The 27,119-nt window shown below is 36.9% G+C and overlaps 1 protein-coding gene across 16 annotated transcripts in view; it reads right to left on the bottom strand.

Annotated features, from left to right (window-relative positions):
- The window catches only part of CSPP1 (centrosome and spindle pole associated protein 1), a 230,271-nt gene that overhangs the window by 85,398 nt on the left and 117,754 nt on the right, over positions 1-27,119 (bottom strand). For 8 of the 16 annotated variants that reach the window (XM_013996695.2, XM_013996702.2, XM_005663040.3 and 5 more), the window contains 6 exons: positions 25,309-25,417; positions 22,508-22,607; positions 7,282-7,385; positions 6,229-6,252; positions 2,324-2,404; positions 668-766 (listed from right to left, as the gene is read on the bottom strand). In XM_013996695.2, the coding sequence (XP_013852149.1) occupies positions 668-766; positions 2,324-2,404; positions 6,229-6,252; positions 7,282-7,385; positions 22,508-22,607; positions 25,309-25,407 (507 nt within the window). In that variant the 5' untranslated portion in view covers positions 25,408-25,417. Of the gene's footprint in view, positions 1-667; positions 767-2,323; positions 2,405-6,228; positions 6,253-7,281; positions 7,386-22,507; positions 22,608-22,891; positions 22,916-25,308; positions 25,418-27,119 lie in introns of those variants that run through there. The other 8 variants (XM_021089277.1, XM_021089276.1, XM_005663039.3 and 5 more) reach the window with 4 other exon arrangements.

Below are 27,119 nucleotides of genomic sequence, written 5' to 3' on the forward strand. Positions count from 1 at the left end.
GTATAATAAATTTTTTTTTTTTTTTTTTTTTTTTTTTTGCTTTTTAGGGCCATACTCACGGCATATGGAGGTTCCCAGGCTCGGGGCTGAATCAGAGCTACAGCTGCTGACCCACGCCACAGCCAGAGTAACGTAGAATCCAAGCCAAATCTGAGACTTACACTACAGCTCACGACAATGTCAGATCTTTAACCCACTGAGCAAGGCCAGGGATCGAACCCGCAACAACCCACAACCTCATGGTTCCTAGTCGGATTCATTACCACTGAGCCACAACAGGAACTCCTTTAAAATATTTTCAAGTAAGTATAAATATAGAGCCTATGGTGTTAGAGATTAACTTTATTTATTTATTTATTTATTTATTTTATTTGTTGTTGTTGTTGTTGTTGTCTTTTTGCCATTTCTTGGGCTGCTCCCACAGCATATGGAGGTTCCCAGGCTAGGGGTCGAATCAGAGCTGTAGCCGCCAGCCTACGCCAGAGCCACAGCAACGCGGGATCCAAGCCACGTCTGCGACCTACACCACAGCTCAAGGCAACGCTGTATTGTTAACCTACTGAGCAAGGGCAGGGATCAAACCCGCAACCTCATGGTTCCTAGTCGGATTCGTTAACCACTGAGCCACGACTGGAACTCTGAGATTAACTTTAAAAGCAAAACGTACCTCAGTACTCTTTTCTATCTGTCTGAAATTTTCAATGGATTCTTCCTTATCCCTGAGAAATTGATTGTATTCTTTGTTGCGTTCAAGTTTCAACCGTTCCTTAAAACAGAAAACCAAAAAGCGACATCAACTTCAACATCAGGAAAAAGTACCTAATGTCAGCTCAGACTCATACAAAACAGAGATCTTACCCAGATCTTTACTAATAATTTCAGGGACAGACGTAGTTTTAAGGCACAGAAACGGCAGGACAATGTCTGAGACCACCAATGTAATTCGCCACGTTCATTCTTGCCACATTAAAACATGATTTCTGACATGCTTAGGTCCAAATTAACACCTGAGGTCTCTAATGTAAGGGAGCTGCTCTGATTTTAAAATATCTCCATTGTATACTCTAGCAGTTACTTGGCTTAGCTGACACTTTCCTAGGAGCCATGCCCCACTAAGTCCCCAGACTCTAGGCTCTTTTACCAACAGCAATCCTGGACAATTCAGGTGCATTCTGCCAGAAGTGTTCATAAATAAACCTCTCCCACTAGTAAATGTGTTTGCCAGGAGGCCTGTCATTAGCATTTCTCCAAGCAGATCTGACCAGGTCACCTTTCTACTTTACTTCTGAGGGACACCTTTTGCCTCTAAACCTGTAATCCCTCCCAAAAGACCTGCTTCTAAACATTTCTCTCCCTGGCTTAAAGATGGATCCTTGTTATATTTTAAACATTAAAAGGTAAAATTATCATAGAAACTAAGATAATGGAAATGTTCTGTTGAAATGCAAATATATTACATTATAAAATGTTCTTAAGCTCCAATACCTTCAACGTCGTTAAAGCAACACAATCTTAAAAAGTATTAAAAGAAGCGAGGCTCTCTTTTGAAACTTGCTGTCCATGTGTCTTATATGCTACCTGATCTAGCTTAAGGACTGAGTCTCTACAAGAGGTATACAGTGCTTAATCACTATCTCTTAGGAGTATGGACATGTATTTTTGGAGTGACAGAAGCACACATTCAAATAGCCTGAGATCTCACCCTACATAAAAGCTCAGTAACCTCTCTTATCCACTCATCTCACTGATAATTGTGTGACATGCCAGGAACTTTATGGCTTAAAAACCAAAGCTGAAAAAAAGGAAATCTGAATATTCAATTAATCAAGATATTAAAGAATTATATCATACTACATGGTTACGAATGTGACTTCCCAAAAACATTTTTTAAACAGAACTAGGAGTTCCCGTCGTGGCCCAGCAGAAACAAATCTGACTAGGAGCCATGACGTTGCAGGTTCAATCCCTGGCCTTGCTCAGTAGGTTAAGGATCCAGTGTTGCCGTGAGCTGTGGTGTAGGCGCAGACATATTCCGAGTTGCAATGGCTGTAATGTAGGCCGGCAGCTACAGCTCTGATTTGACTCCTAGCCTGGGAACCTCCATATGCTGCGGGCGCACCCCTAAAAGCAAAAAAAAAAAAAAAAAAAAAAAAAAAAAATGTAAGACAAAACAAAACAAAAAACAGCACTAGATACTCCACAGATTTTGGAAAGATCAAGTATGGAAAATTATTTAATCTGTTTGCATTTAAATGAAGGGTATGTTCTTTCACGATTTTGATGCCTCATAAAACTGCTACCCACATTACTCCTACCCACCTACCTTGGCAGATAACCTCTCACCAATAGGAAGAGAAACTCCCAGAGTAGATGGATCTGTTTCACTCGTGGATAGAAAATTTTTCTGTACATATACACATTAAAAAAATATATTACCTAATTGCCTTTATAAAATGTTTCATAAATGCATCTTTACATTCTATATTCTAAATTATTATGCAGAGCAAAAGAATAAAATGGAGACAAAAAAAGAAACTACAAACATATGGAGACCATACCAACTGTAATAAGAAAAAAAGAATTTTTCTGATCTCCCTGCAATTATATGAGTGGATATAATTATCTGTTTAAATGCCAGAAGATATAAACTATGAATATTGTTTCTTTGTGTGTCTCTTCATTCTTGTTCATTAAGCACTTACATAAAGCGGTGTAGTAGACAAAACCTCAAACTAGAAATAAAAAGACCTGGGCTTTAGACCAACCCCAACACTTCTCACTTGTGCAACACCGAACAAGTCATTCAACCTCCCTGACCCAGATTCTTCCTCTGTATTGTGAGAATGGTATCTGCTCTGCCTTATCAAAGCTGGTCTAAGGATCAAGAAGGATAAAAATGTAAAATCTCTTTGAACGCTATAAAACAAACATGACAGATTTGTAAAAAAATAGACACAACCTCCAACTTTCTGATACCGTTCTTTAGTAGTCACATAATCTGGAGAATTTACTTAACTTCCCTGTTTCTATTTTTTTGCAAAATAGGAGTAATGGCAACTAGGAGAAGAGGATTAAATCAGTCAGTACTTACTAACCTGTCTAGCTCCGTGCCTTTTATTTATTCATGAAACAAGCAATTACTGACCTTCTAATACTTTCTAGTTACTTTTATAGTGGGAGGGAGACAAAGATAAGCATATATTACTTACACTTAAGAGATTTACAATTCAGTTGAAGAAACAAACATGGAAACAAATAACTACAATATAACATACTACAATACAATTAGATTCAAAACATTATGAGAACAAAGTAATTAATAAAACTGATTAATAAGGTTTCATTAAATCTGAACTTACAAGTAAATTGTGCTACAAAAGCTAATGTGAAAATTGGTTATACAGAACTCTAAGCTTATTTGAAAAGGGACACCATATGACAAATGGCTAGATCCCTGAGTCAGCTTGACACCCATATACCAAAGTACACTATAAACTTAGTCATTTTGTAGAGTTATACATATACCAGAAAACATACTCAGAGTTCCAACCCTGGGAAAATAGTGGGCAAGTCCCCTTCACTGGGCAAGTCCCCACTTCCAACACAGGTCCAGAATGAGGTTTATAATTTTCAATAAAATGAAAAAAATAAATAAGAAGAATATAGTGACTTTTTTTAAAAAACTGAATTTTAATCATTCACTTATTCATTTAATAAACATTGAGTGCCTAATATGTTCAAACTGTTTGATACATCTGGGACGCATCAGTGAAGAAAATAAAAAGATCTCTGCCTTCCTGAAGCTTACATTCCAGCAGAAGAAACTGACAAGAAATAAACATTAAAAATAAGAGTAATTTTATGGTATGTTAGAAGGTGATTAGTACTTTAATGAAAAAATAAAAAGAATAGGCCACAGGTAGTCCAGGCTTCTAGGGAATGGAATTGAAAGAATGGAAATATGGAGTTACCTTTAAGACATGTGCAATACAAGATACCCACTAGATTTCTAAGTGAAAATGTCAAACAGGCAGCCAACTAGAAAAGTCTGAGGTTCAAGAGAGAAGTATGGGCTGGAAATACAAATTTACTGACTCAGTTTAAAAACTATCCTGGAGTTCCCGTCGTGGCGCAGTGGTTAACGAATCCGACTAGGAACCATGAGGTTGCGGGTTCGGTCCCTGCCCTTGCTCAGTGGGTTAACCATCCGGCGTTGCCGTGAGCTGTGGTGTAGGTTGCAGACGCGGCTAGGATCCCGTGTTGCTGTGGCTCTGGTGTAGGCCGGTGGCTACAGCTCTGATTCAACTCCTAGCCTGGGAACCTCCATATGCTGCGGGAGTGGCCCAAGAAATAGCAACAACAACAACAACAACAAAAGACAAAAGACAAAAAGACCAAAAAAAAAAAAAAAAAAAAAACTATTCTGAGGTATGTCTTTTTTGTGTTGTTAGAATGGTTGAGTGTCTTTTATTCTAAAAACTAGAATGAAGATGGTAGTTATTTGTTTCAGTCGTTCTTCTTGGCAAAATTTTAAGATTTGAATATTTTTAAATTTACATATCCATGCAATCCAAAAATCTGGAAGCCACAAGAACTCCAGAAAGAATGGGACTTGGAATTGCACATATTCCAGGAGTCAAGGAAGCCATGCAGCCACCTCCCCATATCCTACGTAATCTTCTTTTCCCATGCTCTACTCTCACCTTCTCGGATGTCAACCAAAAAGTTATCTTTGTCATACTAAGGAACTATTGTTCCTTTTCACAACTATATTCTTGATAACCCAACACCAAACGCTTCTTCATATCCCTTTGAACTTAAAAGATTTGTGCACCTTGATTCTTTCTCTTTCATAAAGGTAATTTCTTCTTCTACCTCCCACAGCCAAATTTTTTTAAAACCTCCACCTATTAAAGTAAGGTCAAAGCCACAAATAGATACCAGAGGAAAACCCTACCCAGTAAGGAGAAGTGGAGAAGGGGAGAGGATAATGAGGCACAAGGCCAGGGAGGCAGGCTGGAACATGAAAGACTTCATGAGTCATGCTAAGGAACTGGCAGTGAGAAGACACTGAGGTATTCAAACTGGAAAGGGACAGTATCATTCCGGAAAATAGCATGGAGTATGGACTGAAAATTAGTGCAAAAAAAAAATCAGTTTTTAAAAAAAAATCTGCAGCCGTAATTTAAAACAAGATGATAGGAGTGTCTAACATGAAGAACTAACTGTCCTAGAGCAAATTTAGTAAGCTCCTCATAACCATTAAGGAGTTATAATGGTTCACCACTGCCTATCACACATGTCAAGTAAAAATCCACTGCCTTCTAATCTGATCCTATCCTATCTATTCACATCGTGATTTCTTACTACCCTCAAAAAAACACCTACTGTAACTCAGTCAGGCTGGTAAAGCTAATACGTCTCGTTTACACACAGCTCAAGTCTGCCCTCCAAATCCTTCTTCATTCTATTCCTCGCCATCTAATAAGCCTCCTCTCTTCAACTAACTCTGTACCTATCCTACAAAGTCTTAAATAACACCTTGAGACCTTTCCTGATCATTACATCTATCTTCTCAGTTATCACTTTCTGCACTGTATGAATGTTATCTCTCTAACTAGATTCTAAGCCCCTTGAGGACAGGATTCACACTGGATTCATCTTCATAAGTGCTTAAAAAGTATTGGTTGAACAATGAATGGATGTGTCAGATTCTTTTAAAAAACAGTTTTATAAAACTATAAAACTATTTCTCTTTGTTTTCCAGTATAAATTTACAAACAATCCCTAAGTTTGGGTGCAAAAATACGGAGTAATCCAGGCTGACAACACAAAGTTCAAAAATATCTTAGGATATCTTGAATTTCTATTATTTTATTAATCATAATGTGATTAGCATAATTATAATAATTTTGAAGAACAAAAAATGGCATGCTGAAAACAAATGGATTTACAATGGCTGCCAAATATCTAAAAGAGGCATAAGCAAGCAACAAAAACAAATGCAAAGCAGGAATCAAAAAGAAGGCTTGATTGTATGAATGGAAACTTAAAATGTACAGACTATCATTTTGCTAAAAGCAAGAATACAAATGGTTCCATTCAAAAGTCTGAATCACAAATGAAGCTATTTTTTATTAGTTTGAGAGCAACAATGTTATATATGCAAATGATTACAAGCTACTAGACCAAAAAAATTAAAATAGAACATTTTGCAGGCAACCCTACCTTTCTTTTTGCTTGTGTAATACCCTAAAGTCAAGGGAAACAAATCATTGATAAAAAGTATTCAAAGTCCTTTCTCTCTATATGCAAATCAGAATAAATAAGAGAATAAATAAATTCCATTTATACATTTGGAATAAATATTATTAAGTAGTTAAACTAAATAATCTTGGGATGACTAGAAACATCGTGATTGTTTAAAATAAATTTATAACCTAGTAGTAAATAAATTGCATTTTAAAATTTACAATAAATCATTAGTTCAGCTATTGCAAAATTTAACAAAATACACTTAAAATAAGAGTTCCGGAGTTCCCATCGTGGCGCAGTGGTCAACGAATCCGACTAGGAACCATGAGGTTGTGGGTTCGGTCCCTGCCCTTGCTCAGTGGGTTAACGATATGGCGTTGCCGTGAGCTGTGGTGTAGGTCGCAGAGATGGCTCGGATCCCACGTTGCTGTGGCTCTGGTGTAGGCTGGTGGCTACAGCTTTGATTAGACCCCTAGCCTGGGAACCTCCATATGCCACGGGAGCGGCCCAAGAAATGGCAAAAAGACAAAAAAAAAAAAGAACTATAAAATAAGAGTTTCATTAAGTAAATAGATTAAATCATAGAGCAAAGACTCTGGTGGTTAAGAAAATATGCTGAATGAAGTTTATAAGCTTATTAGCTCACAAGAAAATGATTCACAACTAGAACGCCACATTTTAATACATGGTTGAGGGAAGGAGGAGTAGGAAATCATAACTGAGTGATTTTAAACCATGGCAACACTACAGAAAACATTAACAACTAGAATTTACAGACCTCATTTAAAATTAGAACCCACTGCTCTATTTCAAAGGTCAAGAGTCTATGTTATTCCAAGGCACCAGTTCTCTGCACTGTTTTTTCCCTCAGAAGTCATACATGTCAATTAACATTCACTAAAATACCTCATTGCTAGATCACATTAAAAACCTAAAAATTAACACATATGACTAAGACCCTATGGAAACAAATTTAGGAGGTAAATTCTGAAGCATAAAACCAAACTAATTAGTACAACTCACTACCTGAGTAAGATAGCGTCTGTAATCTTGCCGCAGTTCTTCTTTCAGTTTATGTTTCTTCCGTTCGTAGTCTTCCCCAAGTGGTAAACTTAACCCATAATCAATTCCTAGAAAGAAAACAACTTACTAAGCAATGTAGCTCATTTTTCAACCCAATCTCAATTTCAATACAATCTCCTGTAACAAAGCACAACAGGAAGGAGCACAGTCATGTTGATTCTGAGACCTGGATCAGGATAACTTTTTTATTTGAAATGTTTCAATAGGTAATACATACACATAATGGAAAATGGCCCTCCACCCATGAACCCCAGCCACCCAGTTCTCCTGCCCAGAACAAACATTACTGTATCTGTGTCTCCTTCTAGAGATTTTTCATACATCATCTCTCAAAAGACATCTTTATATTATAGTGTGTGTGTATTATATTTATTCTTCCCCCTTTAGACAAATGGTTCTGTATTGTTTGGCATCTGGCTTTTTTGTGTGTTTGGGTTTTTTTGTTTTGGTTGGGTGGGAGGTTGGCTGTACCTGTGGCATGTGGAAATGCCCGGATCAGGGATCGAACCTGTACTGCAGCAGCATGCCAGGCACTGTAGTGACAACCCTACATCCTTAACCCATTGCACCACAGGAGAACTCTGTGGCACCTTGCTTTTTGAAGGAAAGCAAAATTAAAGCAAAGAAAAGCCAATTACTTTTACTTCTTCACTTAATTCTACTGAAATTTCTTTTAAAGTAATTACAAGAGGAGTGTCCCTGTGGTGCAGCAGCTTAGGGATACATCCTTGTCTCTGATGCAACACACACTGCATCCCCAGCCCTGACACAGTGGGTTAAAAATCCACCATTGCTGCACCTTGTGGTGTAGGTCACAGCCACAGCGCAGATTCTATCCCTGGCCCAGGAACTTCCATATGCTGCAGGGTGTGGCCAAAAAAAGAAAAAAAAAAAAAGGATCCCACACTTGAATATCCATGTCTGAACATGTTTGAAAAAAATATCATCAGGGCCATGCATGGTTTAGGCTGAAATCTCCAAAAACTTTTAAAGTTAAGCTGCCAATTTTGATTTCATATAAATGGATGTTAATTTTTATTGTGGTAAAATGTACATAGTATAAAATTTACCATTTTAACCATTTTTAAGCATATATTCACTGGCATTACATATATTAAAAACATTGTGCAACTACCACCACTAACCATGTCCAGTTTTTTCATCATCCCAAACAGAAACTTTGTAAAATAACCTTAATTTTTTAAGAAAAACTTCCATTTTGAGGTCTTCCTCAAAAATCAAATTAAATTCTGGTATAAAAACAACAGTGATGGCTGTACAACTTGTAAATAACACTGAAAACCACTGAATTGTACAATTTAAATGGGTAAACTTCATGATATGTAAATTATCTCGATAAAACTTAAAACAAAATAACATACTCTGCAAATATTTTAATAATAAATTACTATATTAAGTACAGAGAGCAGGTGAGTATTTCAATTTCTGAAGCCTCTCGTCCTTTTTTTAGTCCTACCATGCAATATTATAGTACAAAAAAGTATTATTTCTGAACAAAATAAAGAGTTTCTTTAGAAAGTTAGCTACAAGAAATACAGATGAAACAAGTGACTGGCGCTAATAAACCAATAGAGATATCACCATTTTTGGTGCCTTATTCCTCACAAGGCAGCTAAATGATGGGAACTTACTATGAATGAGTCATATCACTGCTTTATTACGTCACTAAAAATATTTCAGGTGCAAAAAGGCCAAAGTAGTCCAAGTATAAGTGAACCTATACTGATTTTTATGTAACGCTAAATTTCCCATTCCACCACAAACACTCTCGGCTTACTTAACTCCTGATGAAAGAGGAATAAGAGGATTCCTTAGGGATACTTCTCATTCATACTCCCAACTCTCTTCCAAAAGAATCTAAAGCATTCCATATGCCTAGAACTTCAAATCATCCTAGAAAGGCGTTCTTTCCTCACAAAAGTAAGATAAAACCTTTTTTTTAAAGATACGGAATTTAAGCCTAAAGAGAAAAATAATTTTGATTCTCACATTCAGAATGGAGTATCACATATGAAATTTAACTACAAAATCCTTGAAAGCAAAGGTCCATGCCATATTCAATTTTATAACGCCTGGCACACAACTAGTACCCCCAAAATGTTCACTGAATAAATGTGTAAATGAATATATGAATGAATGCCTTATTAAGAGGAAGGACTGAGAGAAAGAACACTATTCTTAATATTTCACTTCTGCTTTTGGTCTGATGTCTGATGGCATAGAAAGAGTAAGCATAATAACTTGTAACCACAGCTACATATCTCTAGTTACAAAGAGTCACAATGAATGCTCTATTGTGTCAAGGAGGAAAAGAAAACAATGCTACACGGATGATGCCCCCAAACGCTCTCAGTTTTCCTACTGCAGGAGCAAGTAATTTACAGCTTTTTAAGTCATATGTTTAAATTGGCTTTTACTGCTGATTTTCAACACTGCTTGACGGATTTACGTGGAAAAAAAGAAAGAAAAATGTGATTCATTTTCATCTATAATGATTTCTCATTTGAAGTTCAATTTTATTTATCAAAAGTATTTGCTTTTTGGAGCTCTTATCGTGGCTCAACAGGTTACAAACCGGAATATCATCCATGAAGATACAGGTTCCATCCCTGGCCTCACTCAGTGGGTTAAAGGATCCAGCATTGCCGTGAGCTGTGGTGTGGGTCACAGACACAGCTCGGATCCCGCATTGCTATGGCTGTGGCGCAGGCTGGAAGCTACAGCTCTGATTCGACCCCAAGCCTGGGAACTTTCATGTGCCACATGTGACCCTAAAAAGTGGGGGGAAAAAAAAAAAAGAATATTTGCTTTTTACTACTGATTCAAATATTATTTGTAATAACTGTTTAAAAAGACAAGTAAGAATAGATAATGCTGTCAGAATTATTTAAAATTTTACTAATTTAAGGTTTAGCCAACAGAAATTATTTTTTAATACTTATTTTTGTCATCTGGTACCAGTACTTTAGGGTATCGGATTTAAGTCATAAAATTAATAACTGTATGGAGGTATCCACCTACATTGTTGGTGGGAATGTAAATTGATACAACCACTACAGAAAACAGTACAGAAGTTCCTTAAAAAACTAAAAAGAGAACTACTAGGAGTTCCCGTCATGGCGCAGTGGTTAACGAATCCGACTAAGAACCATGAGGTTGCGGGTTCGGTCCCTGCCTTTGCTCAGTGGGTTAAGGATCCGGCGTTGCCGTGAGCTGTGGTGTAGGTTGCAGATGCAGCTAGGATCCCGCGTTGCTGTGGCTCTGGCGTAGGCCAGCAGCTACAGCTCCGATTCGACCCCTAGCCTGGGAACCTCCATATGCTGCGGGAGTGGCCCAAGAAATAGCAAAAAAAGACAAAAAAAAAAAAAAAAAAAAAAAGAACTACTACATGATCCAGCAATCCCACTCCTGGGCATCAGAAGAAAAACATAAATCAAAAAGATATATGCATCCCAATGTTCATTGCAGCACTATTTACAGTAGCCAAGTCATGGAAGCAACCTAAATATCCACTGACAGAGGAATGGATTAAGAAGATGTAGTAGATATATACAAAGAAATATCACTCAGCCATAAAAAAAATGAAATCATGCCATTTGCAGCAACATGGATAGACCGAGATTGTCATACTAAGTGATGTAAGTCAGACAGAGAAAGAAAACATCATGTGATATATGCGGAATCTTAAAGACAAAAGATACAAATGAACTTATTTATAAACAAAAACAGACTCAGAGACTTTGAAAACAAACTTATGGTTGGCTACCAAAGAGGATGTGTGGGGGGAAATGGACTGGGGCTGTGGGACTGGCATATGCACACTACTGTATATGGAATGGATGGTCAATGGAGACCTGCTATATAGCACAGGGAAATCTACTCAATTTTCTGTGATAACCTACATAGGAATGGATATGTGTATATTATAACTGAATCCCTTTAACACAACATTGTAAATCAACTATACTTCAATTAATTTTTTTAAGAAAAACTGTATGGGAGCTCCCACTGTGGCCCATCTTCAGAGCACTGGGACTCGGGTCCAATTCTCACATGGTGGGTTAAGGATCCAGTGTTGCTGCAGCCGCAACTTAAGTTGAGGATGCATCTCTAATCTAATCCCTGGTCTGGGAGCTCCATATGCCACAGGGTGGCCAAGAATGGAGAGGAAAAAAAAAAAAAAAAAAAAACTATATGAAACAGTTTAAATATTCTGTTCACTTTAAACTAAACATTAACAATGGCATTCTAACTGGCTTAATGAGCTGAGGAATATGGTGAGACTTACTTTTTCAGAGCAGCTGTCTTCTGATGGTTCTAGTGGCAAGTAAAGCATTAGTATCATCTTAGGGTCATTTTAAGTGATGTCACTTCACCAAGTACACCACCAGTGACTAAAATAGCATTATGCTTCTGAACTATGTCAATTATAAATATTTGGTTTCTACAGTAGCTGTGGGTTAAATATATTAAACTACAGTGTGTAATCTTTTTAAAATTAATAATCTAATTAAAATTATCTTCTAACAGCATTCATAATACTTTACAGAATTACCATGGAACACTTAGTTTCTTCTTTTCATTATTATATTACCATGAGAAAGAATTATGTAAAAATAATCAAAGGACAAATTATAGGAAATATTAATAAGCCTTTCCATAAGCAGGTAACTTATCAAGAGATGGAACTACTTTAACTGAGGAAAACTCTGGACTCAAACTTCAGCTGCAAAGATATTATTACAAAGGACCTCTCTGATTTGTACAAACTGAAAAAAAGAGGTAGGATGTCTGGGATTTAGTTTGTAATAAAAGAAATCTAAGACTACATATGTTAAAAGGAGTAACAATTAAAAGTTCAACTAAAAATTAGTTAAAAACATCAACAATTTCTTTTCATCTATTTTCCAAAATATTTACATTAACTGTAATTTTTTAGCTTAGTCTAAACTCTACAGTAACTCTGTAATGTGATATTCTGCTGTTGCTTCCTTTCTGTTATTTTTACATTATAACAATGTAATTTTCCTTCCTTTTCTTTTCTAAATTTCCATGAGTATAATTATATTTAAAATGAATTTTAAAAAAATCATACTAATTTCTAGTAAGAAAAGTAAAATCTCTATCTTACTTTGGTAATCTGTAATCTTTTTGCTTGCAGATTTCCAAAATATGACTTTAGGGTATGAGAGCTAAAATAAACCTACTGCATTCTGGAGCCTAAAATGCTGACCAACAGTATTTTGACCTAAGTGAAGGATATTGCCTAGAAATGGTGGATGGATAAAAACACCTAGGGACTATAAAGATGGATTCCTTGAGTATCCGTAATTTAGAGGTGAGGGAGATAAAAAGGAATCAGGAAAAATAAAAGCCTGAAAAGTACTGTATTGGGAGTGTTCAAAGCCATCCCCTGGTTTGGTGACTTGATAGGATTCACAGGATGCATAGGTTATTATAGTCACAATTATGGTTTATTACTGTGAAAGGAAATAGAGCAAAACTGGCAAAGGGAAAGGGCATGAAGCAAAATCAGGGGGAAACTAGGTGCAAACTTCCCAGAGTTCTTCCCCAGTGGAATCAGAAGACATGCTTAATTCCTGCTGCAACAAGTTGTGACAACACGTGAGAGGGTGTCTACAAGGAAAGTTCGTTACTCAGTGTCCAAGGTTTTTAATAGAAGCTGGTCACCTCAGCACTTTCTGCCCAGTAGGTACCAGAATTCCTGACTCCCCCAAGAGAAAGCAGGAGCTCTGCACATGGTTTGTACAACCAGATTAGGCACAATGAGCCACTCATCATTTAGGGAAAGTTTTTCATCAGTGTAGGGAACTATTTATAAGTCAAGTTCAGTGTAGGGAACTATTTATGTCAAGTTCCAAACACTAGCCAACAGCCAGCCTTGTAGGCAGAACTTTCTAAAGTCTGTTAAAAGCGTTCTGCTCTATTAAAAGTGTTTGAACAAGGAAGAACTAGTATGGTAGATGGAAAATCAGAAGAGTAACCACAGAAGCCAAGCTGAAGAAAATATTTCAAGAAGGAAGTGATAAGATGTTAAGTGGAATAGACACATTTCTTAATAATGAGATTTGAGAACTGATAATTAAATATAGCCTTGTTAGGGGCTCTTATTGACTTTGCTACTTATGGATAAGCAGTAGGAAAAAAAAAAACTGATCAGAATTTAAGAGGAGTTCCTGTCGTGGCGCAGTGGTTAACGAATCCAACTAGGAACCATGAGGTTGCGGGTTCGATCCCTGCCCTTGCTCAGTGGGTTAACGATCCAGAGTTGCCGTGAGCTGTGGTGTAGGTTGCAGATGCGGCTCAGATCCCCGCGTTGCTGTGGCTCTGGCGTAGGCTGGCAGCTACAGCTCCAATTCGACCCGTAGCCTGGGAACCTCCATGTGCCGCGGGAGCAGCCCAAGAAATGGCAAAAAGACAAAAAAAAAAAAAAAAAAAAAGAATTTAACAGAGATTAGGACAAGAGGAATTGGAGAAAGTAAATACGGACAATTCTTTAAATTTTGCTGTAAAGAACCACCTAGAAATCAGCAGCAGGAAGAATATAACAGATTGGTCTTTATAAAATAGTAGATAGTACAGTGTTTGTATTCTGATATAAATGACCTAATAGAGAGGGAGGAAATCTTGATTCAGATGAGGGAAAAAATAATAAGGTGCTATTTTGAGTAAAAAATGGATGGATTGTTGTACAAGTGAAAGAGTTGGTGTAAGGCACGAAGACAATTCACCTATGGTAACAGAAGGCAAGGCAGAATACAGAATACAGATGAACACTGGCTGGAAGATGTAAGGATGGAAGATAAGGCAAATTTTACTTCTATTTTTCAGCAAAATGGAAAGTAAAACTGTGGGGGGCAGGGGTAATGGACTTTGAGGAGCTAGGAAAAGATGAAATAGTTGCCTTGTAGAATGGGATAGCAAATGGATTAGGGAAATGTAGTCCAATCACCAGCAGCATGAAGGGCCCACTTTAGTTTGGCAGTCAGTAATTTAAAGCAAAAACAGTTACACGGTTTTACATCTTCTCCATCCAAATTCAACTACATAGATGCCAGCATGCAGCAGGCACAGAAATGAATTTAACAAATGCTGAGATTTTTCCAAATAAATAATATAAAGGGAAAGAGAAGCAAGAAAAATGAGCGTGTCGTGGAGTAGATATAAATAATACTCAACCATGGAATTCAGAATGTATAAGGAAAGAAATAACAACAAGAGAAAATGACCTCACTGAAAAAGGAGTAAAACTTTCTCAGGAGTAAAACTTTTCGGTGCACCAAACAATTATTTGGAATCAAATACCTGTTGGAGGCAGGGTACAAGAGAAAACTAGCTATTAAAAAAAAAAAAAGGAAGTCATCATTAAAGAGAATATCTACAATTGTAATTGGTAACATAGGTGTCTAGGATATGACTATTTGAGTGAGTAGAAGAGAGTATTATGAGATGAGAGGAGGTGAAGAAACTGAGGAGGTATTAAAATCCTGAAGTTACGGGGGAATGATTCTGGAATCTGTGACCTGTAACGAAAAGGTAGTGGGTGCAAGAGTATAATGTTGTGAGTTTCAAAGATGCTGGGTTACAGGGAGGAGGGGAAGCATGACAGTATGGAAGTCGCAAAGAGAAATAAGCATGTCATCTGCTCCATCTCCAGAGTAAAGGAGATAAGAAGATAGCACAACATCAGGCACAGAGTAAGCACTTAACATGGGTTAGTTGGTAGAAGCAGCTACAACAATAGCAGCAGCAGCAATAGCAGAAAGTATAGAACAGTGGGCTTTAATATGATTTTTACTGACCTTTCAAACCTTAGGATCCTTCTTAATTTCAGTTATCTTCATGGTTTCTCTTGTCAAATGTATAAGGTACCAATAACTCTAAGTTTCCTGGAAAATCCCCCCAAAGCTAGTCATTTTGAGCACTTCCCATTGTGAAAAACAAAGAAAACTTCCTCAGAGTTCCTGCTGTGGTGAAGTGGGTTAAGGATCCTGTGTTGCCACAGCTGTGGCACAAGTCGCAGCTGTGGCTCAGATTCAATCCCTGGCCTGGGAACTTCCATATGTCCCAGTGTGGCCAAAAAAAGAAAAAGAAAACTTTCTCCCACAAGCCCAATTCTTTTTAATACACAGACAGCTAAGAGCACAATCTTACACACATTGCTCAATGAATTTGCATATTTCTATGCATTCCTGTAAACACAATTCAGATTTTCAGGACCTCAGAAGGCACACTTACATCCCCTCCCCATCAATACCCCCTCCTAGAGTTTACAAGTATTCAGACTTCTATCAACATACATACATTGAATCTGTTCTTGAACTTCAAGTAAAAATCAAACAGTCTGCTCTCTTTCTCAAACATCTACAGACATTCTGGAACATATCTTTTGGTGAACACATGCATGTTTTCTCTTGGCTATATACCTAGAAGTAAAATACTTAAGTCACAGGATAAGGTCATAGGGTTTAATGGATACCACCAGCTTTTCAAAGTCGTAGCATTATATATTCCTACCAATAATGGGAAAGTGCAGGTGATCCAAGTCTCGCCCACTCTTGGTTAGTACTATAAATCCTTCAAATGTTAGAAATTTGTGTACAGTGGTCTCACTGAGGTTTCAGTTGCATTTTCCTAATGATTACCAATACAGAGCACCTTTTCAAATATATTTGGATTCACTCTTTAGTGAAATGCCTATCAAAGTCCTGTGCCCATTTTAAAAACAGGATTGTCTTTATCCTACTGATTTGTAGGAGATCTGGTATATATTTACACATATACTCTTTTCACATTCTTAATTATGTCTCTTGATAAATAGTTCTTAATTTTAATGAAGTCCACTTAATCCAACTTCTGTTTTATGGTTAGTTTTTTCATGTCTGTTTAAGAAATCCTCATTTATCCCCAAGGCCTTGAAAACATTCTCCTGTTTTCTTAAGAGCTTGATAGTGCTGGGTTTTACGTTACGTCAATGAGCTCTCTTGAATTAACACTATACATTGTGTGAGGTACAGGTGAAGATTTCTTTCTTTTTTTTTTTTTTTAAATGGATGTCTAAGTGATCCAGCACCATTTATTGGAAAGACCATCCTTTTCCCCAGTGAACTGCAGAAACACCTATATATAGTTAGTTTGTGTCTCTGCTCTTTATTCTAAAGACCATTCGTCTAACCTTGTGCCAAAACTGAACAGTCTTAATTGCTATAATTTTATACTAAGTCTTTTTTTTTTTTTTTTTGGTCTTTTTGCTATTTCTTGGGCTGCTCCCATGGCATATGGAGGTTCCCAGGCTAGGGGTTGAATCGGAGCTGTAGCCACTGGCCTATGCCAGAGTCACAGCAACGCAGGATCCGAGCCTACTAACTACTAATTCTAATACTTTATAGATTCTTTTGGATTTTCTACCTAAACAATCACATAATCTCTGAATTTCTGACATTTTTACTTCTTTCTTCCCAAACTGTTTATCTCTTTTCTTGCCTTATTGCACTGATTGGTTCTTCTACCATAATGCTATTAAAAAAAAAAAAAAAAAGTACTGAAAGAAGACAACATTGTGCTGTTTCTGAAATCAAGGCAAAAGCAATCAATATTTTACCATTAAGCATGCTACATGTAGGGCTTGTTATAGCTACACTTTATCAGATTAAGGAATTTGCTTTCTACTCCTACATTACTGAGAATTTTTATCATGATGGTACTGAATTTTTTATTTTATTTTATTTTATTTTGGCTTTTTGCTATTTCTTGGGCCACTCCCGCAGCATATGGAGGTTCCCAGGCTAGGGGTCAAACCGGAGCTGTAGCCACCGGCCTATACCAGAGCCACAGCAACGCGGGATCCGAGCCGCATCTGCAACCTACACCACAGCTCACGGCAACGCCGGATCATTAACCCACTGAGCAAGGGCAGGGACCGAACCCGCAACCTCATGGTTCCTAGTCGGATTCGTTAACCACTGCGCCACGACAGGAACTCCAATGGTACTGAATTTTAACAAGTTCTTTTTCTACACTTATTGGTAATCATATGATTTTATGTTTATTAATATGATGAATTACAGTGAATGACTTTTAAATCTTAAAAGAATTTTGCATTCCTAGAATAAATCTCATTTGGTCACGGCACTGAGGAACCTTAAAGATTACCATGCAAGCTGAAACCATGAAGCAATCTTAAAAATCAATGGGAAAACTGTGAGTGCAGTGTGACCTTCATGAACATTTGTCAGAACATTGACAACTCTTTTAAAATTGGCTATAAACACATAGGAAAATTTTAAAATATTAAAAATATAATTATTTAGTACACTGATAGTTAAAATATTATAAACACTGAAAATTAAAACATATTATTTCTTCGTAAAAAAAAAAACTTATAAGGTTAATATGAACATTACTTGCCTTCTTACTATATAGCTTACAATATAGAGCAAGCATCTTTTCTCACCTTGGTAATCCTGATAATGTTGAAAGACTTCAGTCCCTGCATATTCAATGTCTTTCCATTTATTTGAATATTCATTAATTATTTCAATAATGTTTTATAGTTTCTACATATGTCTTGTACATTTTGTTAAATTTAGTTTTAAGTATTTTATTCTATTTGCTATCATGAATGAAACTGTTTACTTAATATCTTTTTTGGATATTCACTGCTAATATACAGAACTAAAATTGATTTTTATATACAGATCTTCATATCCTGTGAACTCATTTATCAGTTCTAATAATATTTCTGTGGACTCCTTAGGATGTTTTACAAACAGAATCATGCCAACTGCAAATAAGGACTGTTTGCTTCTTTCCAAACTTTAGATAGCTTTCATTTCTTTTATTACTTCATTGTACTGGCTGGAACTTTCAATGAATGTTGAATAGAAGTGGCAAAAGCAGAATTTTTGTCTTCTTCCTGCTCTTAAAAGGAAAGCATACAGTCAAACTACCATGTATGATATTGGCTATAGGTTTTTAATAGAGGCTCTTCCAAATTAAAAGGTGTCTGTCATTCCTAGCTTGACAGTTTATACTAAATAGGTGTTGGATTTTGTCAAATGCTTTTTCTGCATCTGTTGAAAGGATCATGTGCTTTTTGCACTTTACTGATCTGGTATATGACATCAATTAATTAAACCTGCACTCCTATGGTAACTCTCATTTGACCAGAGTGTATACTTCTTTATGTTTTTTCTTAGAGTGTACATATTTTTTATATTTTGCTAGATTCATTTATCTTTTTTTTTTTTGTCTTTTTTTTTTTTTTTTTGTCTTTTTGCCATTTCTTGGGCCGCTCCCGCGGCATATGGAGGTTCCCAGGCTAGGGGTCTAATTGGAGCTGTAGCCTACACCAGAGCCACAGTAACTCGGGATCTGAGCTGCATCTGCAACCTACACCATAGCTCACAGCAATGCCGGATCCTTAACCCACTGAGCAAGACCAGGGATTGAACCCGCAACCTCATGGTTCCTAGTAGGATTCACCAACCACTGAGCCACGACGGGAACTCCTCAATTTGCTAATCTTTTGTTGAGGATTTCTATGTCTATATTCATGAGGGGTACTGGTCTGTAGTTTTCCTTTCTTGTGAGAATTTCATCCAGCTTTGCTATCAGGATGAAACTAGTGTCACAAAATATATTCTGTTTTTAAGTTTGTAAAAGAACGGTATTATTGGGAGTTCCTGTCGTGGCTCAGTGGTTAACGAATCTGATTAGGAACCATGATGTTTCAGGTTCAATCCCTGGCCTTGCTCAGTGGGTTAAGGATCCAGCGTTGCCATGAGCTGTGGTGTAAGTTGCAGACACAGCTCAGATCCCATGTTGCTGTGGCTGTGGTGTAGGCCAGCAGCTGCAGCTCTGACTGGACCCCTAGCCTGGGAACCTCCATATGCTGCAGGAGCAGCCCAAGAAATGGCAAAAAGACCAAAAAAAAAAAAAAAAAAAACCAGTATTATTTCTTCTTTAAATGTTCAGTAGAAGTCATCAATGAGGCCACCCAGGCCTGGGATTTTCTTTATGAAAGACTTAATAAAAAATTTGATTTCTTTATATTTTTTAGATCTATTCAGATTTTCTATTTCTTCTTGAAGCAGCTGCAGCTGCTTAATTGAGCAGCTTAATTAGCAAGCTTAGAAAAGGCTTAATTGAGTCTTTCGAAAAATGTCCATTTTCTGTAAGTTGTCTAATTTGGCTTAACAACACATTTGCAATATTAAACAAGTTAGGAAACACTGAAGATTTATTAGTGCTAATCAGCTATGTGAAATTCCACTTGCATTTAATTTTTAACATTATTTCCATCCCACTTACAAAGCAATTCAATGAAATTAAAAAATTCAATATTTTATGTGTCAACTTGGCTGGGCCATGGTGCCCAGATGTTTGGTCAAACATTATTATGGATGCTTCTCTAAGAGTATTCTGAGGATGATATTAACATGTAAATCAATGGACTAAGAGTGAAGCAAATCACCCTCTATAATGTGAGTGGGCCTTGTCCAGTCAGTGAGGGCCTTAACATAACAAAGACTAACCTCCCCTAGGGGAGAAGAAATTCTGCCAGCAGCTAGTCTTAAGACCTGAACTACAACACCAGCTCTTCCCTGGGCCATGAGCTTTCCAGCCTACCCTTCTAATTAAGGACTTGAAAGCCTCCATAAACACATGAGCTAATTCCTTAAAATAAATCTATTTCTCTCTTTCTCAGTCTAAACATACACTCGCACATACACACAGCTGACCACTGAACAACACATGCTTGAGCTGCATGGGTCCATATGAATTTTTTTAAATAAATACATACTACAGTACTATACAAATGGCAGCTGGTTGAATCCACAGATGTGGAACTGCAGATACCAAGGGCTGACTATGAAATACATGCAGACCTTCTATTGTGCAGAGGGTTGGCACCCCTAATCCCTGTGGGTCAGTCAAGGATATATGTATACATCTTATTGGTTCTGTTTCTCTGAAGAACTCTGACAAATAAAGTGATTAAATTGCTAGATTTGAACTAAGATTTTTCTAAACTTAACCTAACACCTTTTTCCTCTTATCAAATTAAAAATGAGATTGTGCTTGAAAAACGATAATTAAAAACTATTTTCTAATTCCTAAAACTTCATTAAATAACTTAAAATATTATTCAATTCCTTCTCACTATGAATTTAGGAAATTATACAGGAAACAAGAAGCCACTGAAGGGTTTGAAGCAGAGACTAGCATGATCAGATCTGGTTTGGGGAAGGATATCAACAGGCAGTGCAGAGAGGGGGCTAGACTGTAAAACAAAAACAGTAGAAAAAAAAATCCAAATGAAAGACAATGGAGACCTACATAAAATAATGTCCGTAGAATTAGAGAAAAGTAATTTTATTTGAGGTTTAGGTATTAGAATCAGCTCAACTTATGTGATTATTTGCTAAGGGATACTAAAAGGAAGATAGGAGTCAAGGATAACCACAGAGCCAACTCACTGAAAGTTTTAGCAGAGGAAAGTTAGTTTTGCCTATGTTGATTCTGAGCCCATGACATCCACATACAGATGTCCATTAAAATATCAGATATATGGATCTGGAATTCAGAGAAGAAACTAGAATTGGGATAGAGATTTAGGAGTCTCTGAACACATTAATGGTAAATAAAGCCTATGAGTGAATGAGTCACTCAGGGAGTATATGAAATGGAAAGGGGACCTAGGACAGAGCCCTAAAGTTTACCAATTAAGAAACGAGAAGTCATTGTTTGTAAGTTGAACTTAAAACTTCATCACTTATGAAAGTAACAGTCAAAAAATAATTCTTAATATAATTCTCAAAAATCAAAAGCCTACTTTTAAAAAGATATAAAAGAGGTCAGGAAATTTATATTTAGTGGCACCAATTATGTGCCAGTCATTTTTTTCAATTATTATCACAATAACCTTTTAAGATAGATGCCAAGTCTTAAGATGAGGAAAGAAAGAGCTTAAATAACTTGTGCCAGGTTGCAATAAAAAGGCATGGCAGCCACAGTTCAAAGCAACTTGTAACTCCAGAATTTCAATGATTCTGCCTGAGCTCACTGCTTGAGAGAACCTACTATTAAACTTTAAAAAAAAAAAAACCATTTCTTGGAATAGTTAAATTTTCAATTCATAGAAATTTAGAGCTCGAAGATAATCCAACTTCCTTATGTTACAGATAAAGAAATTGAGGGCCTTAGAGATTAAAGCACTTAACCAAAATACAATGCTTAAGTTCACTAAAGCTGTATATTACCAATAATTTGTAAGAGAATCAGAATGGAAAGTGTTATCTATATATCTGATACTAAAAGTATGGCATTCACTTTGAGCTGTTTTCCTAGTAGAGAGAGAGAGCCCACTAACTATTCAGTTTCTTTGCCAACATTTCCTTGTATTCGCAGAGGAATACATATGTAAAACAGCTTAACAATTTAGAAGTACACCAATGGCCATGAAAAACAGTCCACATAAGAACAATGCTTTCACTAACTCATCATCCTTTATGTGAAAAAGTTTCCGTTATCATGAATAATTCACAAGATACACTTTTAAAATACTTATATATTTTCTTAAAAAGTATACCCACCAACAAGCCAAAATGAAGTAAAAGGTTTGCAAATATTTTCATATCGAGCCATAATTAAAGAATGAATATAACTAAGTATTAATTTATTTATAAGTCCAATACAGTAATCAATAATTAAAATGGTCTTTTATCAAATAGTATTTTGTATACTTTAAACATATTTCTTTGATTTTTTAATAAAAGCAAGTCCACCACTTTTATTCAAGAATTAACGCACTTTTCTTTCTCTCTCTCACACACATTCTATTCAAATTTTCCACACATATTTTGATACACACTTACTGCTTTGATTTCCATAAATCATAACCAAGGCAATGACCATTTTGTAGAGATATCAGTATACATATTTCATATGTAGAGCATAATAATATTTCATGTGAGACATATAATCTTACATGTGTCACATGTAAAATTCCAGAAAGAAAAGTTACTAGGATTTCAAAATCATCTTTTTTTTAACAAAACAAAATTCTTTCATGACAGCCTGTTAATAATATCTTAAAATCAGCTTAGCACATCTAAAGACATACCTAAAGAACCCCTGGTCTGTTGACTGTTTGGTGGTATGTTTTCCTTAGCCATGGAGATTAATATTTTACTATTTTCAGAAAGTTTCTCTGATGCCTTTCCCTGAAAGAGACATAATATTTACAAAAGCAGAGGAAAAAAAACCCACAAAATGTACAATTAATCTCAGTACTTTTATTAAACAACTCAATGAAATTACACAGTACACCACAGAACTTTAAGTGTATGGTTTGAGGAGCTGACCAAAGGTATTTAATACTGCAATGTTCTATTATTTAATTCATTGACTTATCAACAAATATTCACTACGTTGCTACCAGGCACTGTCCCAAACATTGGAAACATGAGTGAAAAAAGAAATTACAAGAATCTCAGCCATCACAGACCTTATAAATAATGTGGAGGCAGGAGTTCCTGTCGTGGCGCAGTGGTTAACGAATCCAACTAGGAACCATAAGGTTTCGGGTTCGATCCCTGCCCTTGCTCAGTGGGTTAACGATCCAGCGTTGCCGTGAACTGTGGTGTAGGTTGCAGATGCGGCTCGGATCCCACGTTGCTGTGGCTCTGGCATAGGCCAGTGGCTACAGCTCCGATTAGACCCCTAGCCTGGGGAACCTCCATATGCCACAAGAGTGGCCCTAGAAAAGGCAAAAAAACAAAAAAATAATAATGTGGAAGCAACAATAAACATAATATATAATTAGATTATCTAGGAATTCCCATCGTGGAGCAGCAGAAATGAATCTGACTAGGAACCAAGAGGTTGTCGGTTCAATCCCTGGCCTCGCTCAGTGGGTTAAGGATCCGGCACTGCTGTGAGCTGTGGTCTAGGTCGCAGACAGGGCTCAAATCTGGCGTTGCTGTGGCTCTGGCATAGGCCGGAAGCAACAGTTCCTACTAGACACCTAGCCTGGGAACCTCCATATGCAGTGGATACGGCTCTAAAAAGACAAAAGACAAAAAACAAACAAACAAAAAAAAAGGTTATCTAAGATGTAGAGAGGGGCAATAGAAAAAAATAGAACAGTGTAAGGAGACCCAGAAACAATGTGAGAGGGACTGCAAGGCCTCATTGAGTGGGTGATACTTGAACTAAGACTTAAAAGATTATCATCTATTATTTAATATTAGAAATTGTAACAAAACTGTATTTAAAGCTACTTAGTAACTCTCTCCAAACACTGTTGGCTAGTCCTAAGTACTGGAGAGTGGTTAAGAGCATAAACTGTGGAGCTGGACACACAAAGGTTCCAATCTTGAATCCACTACTGTTTGTGCTTGGACAAATTATTTAACCCCTTTAAGTTTCATTTTTTGGATCTGTAAAACAAACAAAAAATTCGGCTTACTTTACAGGTATGTTATGATTAGATGAGATAATACATGTAAAGTCCTTGGCACAACTCCTTGCACATGGCAGATATTACAGAAGGAAAGTAAACTATTGTGATGGTCAAGAGAATAAGCACTGGATTCAGGCTGCCAGGGTCAGAGTCTAGTTGTACTAACTCTATCACCTAAGTCTCATTACTTAACATCACCATGCTTCAGGTTAGTCATGTGGAAAGTGACAATAATAATAGTACTTATCTCAAAGATTCATGCAAAGTTCAACACAATCTCTTACGACTATGCCTTGTCCAGGAGTTCCCGTCATGGCTCAGTGGTTAACGAATCCGACTAGGAACCATGAGGTTGCAGGTTCGATCCGTGGTCTTGCTCAGTGGGTTAACGATCCAGAGTTGCCATCAGCTGTGGTGTAGGTTGCAGACTCGGCTCGGATCCAGCGTTGCTGTGGCTCTGGCATAGGCTTGGCAGCTACTGCTCCAATTAGACCCCTAGACTGGGAACCTCCATATGCCGCAAGTGCGGCCCTAGAAAAAGCATAAAGACAAAAAATAAATAAATAAATAAAAGACTATGCCTTGTCCATAGTGAGCACATAATAAATGTTATCTATATGAGTAAAATTCCTTCATAATTAGAGTGTCTGCATTATTTATCATTTCAAGCAGGATACCTTTGTCCAGGACAAATGCTAAACCAGATGAGATAAGAAGCAAAAGCAGAACTGTCTTGAGCAAACCATAATACACAATTACTCTCATCAGGAAGGACCATAAGGCACAGATTAATCTACATCCTACCTCTTCTTTTTCTTTCTTTTTTCTTTTTACATCCTATATCTTACTACATACACTAAGCCCTTGAGAGAAAATGCCACATCTGTCTAGATTAGTGCTATATTCTCAGAGCCTAGCCCAGCACTCAGCAGTCTCAAAAAGCATTTGCTAAATGAATGAATCACTCTTTCATCAAAACTAGGAAAGCTTTAAGAAAGCTTTTTTAGACACTGCTTTCAGAAACATTAACAAATTTACATTCTGAAAAGTAAATGCAAAAGTTAATTTAGATTCCAAAAAAATGTTTAAGATACTGATTAAGAAATTGAACATTTTCCCAGAGAATATGAGAACTTGCTTTTATATCTATTCTGAAAGTTCCAATTCTGAAAGTTTCTTGTACTAGAACTAGTCTCCAAACCATTTTAGGAAGCCCATAAACTATTAATAATTTATTGAGAGAGAGGAGAAACTGTGGGATATAAAACATTACAAAAGAAAAACTGCATTCAAAATTACTGAAATCTTATCTGGAGTCTGGCTCTCAGAATGACAGCACAGTAAACTAAAATACAGTACAGAAGATTCTAACTCACAGAGGAGGATGTTTTACATTTAAAGAGGGCTAATTTTCAGAGACAATTTAATAAAACATGTTTGAAGAAAACAATTAATTTTACCTTCATTTCCATGTAAGGTGGATCACTTTCCAATTCTGCTTTGTCTTTGGCCAATTTGGCTTTTCGCTCTTCAATAAATTCATCCAAATTATCAGCCATTTTGCAGATACTAAAAAAAAGGTAATACATTTTTAAAAACCCTTCAATGAGCACAGCCATATCAGAATACCTTTAGGCTAATTATTAATATGCAAGATTAGTCTACATTTAGTATTGAATCTCAATTATCAAATAGAGAACTGCAAACAAGCTTGAATGAGGTTTGCCTACTTGCATTCAATCCCAGCTCCCCCAAAAACCTACAACATACTTTAAAATATTTGAAAAGAAATAAAAATGAACAACCACCACCATCCACACATACCAAAAAAAAAACACACACACAAACAAAAACCCTTTGACTCTTAAGTCAAAGCACTTTTTAAAAAAGTTTCTTTTGGAGTTCCTGTCATGGCTCAGTGGTTAATGAATCTGACTAGGAACCATGAGGTTGCGGGTTCAATCCCTGGCCTTGCTCAGTGGGTTAAGGATCCGGCGTTGCCGTGAGCTGTGGTGTAGGTTGCAGACATGGCTCAGATCCTGTGTTGCTTTGGCTCTGGAGTAGGCCGGCGGCTACAGCTCTGATTTGATCCCTACCCTGGGAACCTCCATATGCCGCGGGAGCGGCCCAAGAAATAGCAAAAAGACCAAAAAAAAATTAAAAAAATAAAAAAGTTTCTTTTAACTATTTGGACGTAATTTTATTTTATTTTATTTTATTTTATTTTTTTTAGGACCACACTCCCAGCATATGGAGGTTCCAAGGCTAGGGGTCAAATCGGAGGTACAGCTAGCTGCTGGCCTACACCACAGCCACAGCAATGCCAGATCCGAGCCAAGTCTGCAACCTACTCCACAGCTCATGGTAACACGGGATCCTTAACCCACTAAGCAAGGCCAGGGATCGAACCCTCAACCTCACGGTTCCTAGTCGGATTTGTTTCTGCTGCCCTATGACGGGAACTCCTTGGAGGTAATTTTAAACTTTCAAAAAAGTTACTATACAAACAGTACAAAGAACACCTGCACACTCTCTCTAGTCCCTACTGTTAAGATTGTGCACCACTTGCTTTTACCTTTGTGCACAGAACTTTATCTTTAAACCATTTTTTCTAAAGTTATTCAGAAAATTATATATATCATAGCACTTTACCCCTAAATGTTTCAGTGTGTATTATTTTTTCAAATAACCTCAATTATCAACTTCAGTAACACTGACTTTTTTTAATCTACTGTTCATGTTCCCATGTTGTCACCTGACTTAATAGTGTTCTCTATAACATACCTTTCTCCCTCTCCAATTCAGGACTCAATCTAGGTTAGGAACAGCATTTCACTGTTACATCTCTTTAGCCTCTATAATTTGGAATTTTTTTTTTTTTTGTCCTTTTGCCTTTTCTGGGGCCGCTCCCACAGCATATGGAGGTTCCCAGGCTAGGGGTCTAATCCGAGCTGTAGCCACCGGCCTACGCCAGAGCTACAGCAACACGGGATCCGAGGCGTGTCTGCAACCTACATCACAGCTCACGGCAACACCGGGTCCTTAACCCACTGAGCAAGGCCAGGGACCAAACCCGCAACCTCATGGTTCTTAGTCGGATTTGTTAACCACTGAGCCACGAAGGGAACTCCATAATTTGGAACATTTCTATAACCTAACTTTGCCTTTTATGACACTGATTTTTTTTTTAAATACAGTGTGCCTAACACCCATTCTTTTTAACAGAATTGTCCTCATTTGGAGTTTGCTTGATGTTTCTTCATCATTAAAT

This window comes from Sus scrofa, chromosome 4, assembly GCF_000003025.6.
Source record: "Sus scrofa isolate TJ Tabasco breed Duroc chromosome 4, Sscrofa11.1, whole genome shotgun sequence".
In the NCBI taxonomy this organism is placed as follows: Eukaryota; Metazoa; Chordata; class Mammalia; order Artiodactyla; family Suidae; genus Sus; species Sus scrofa.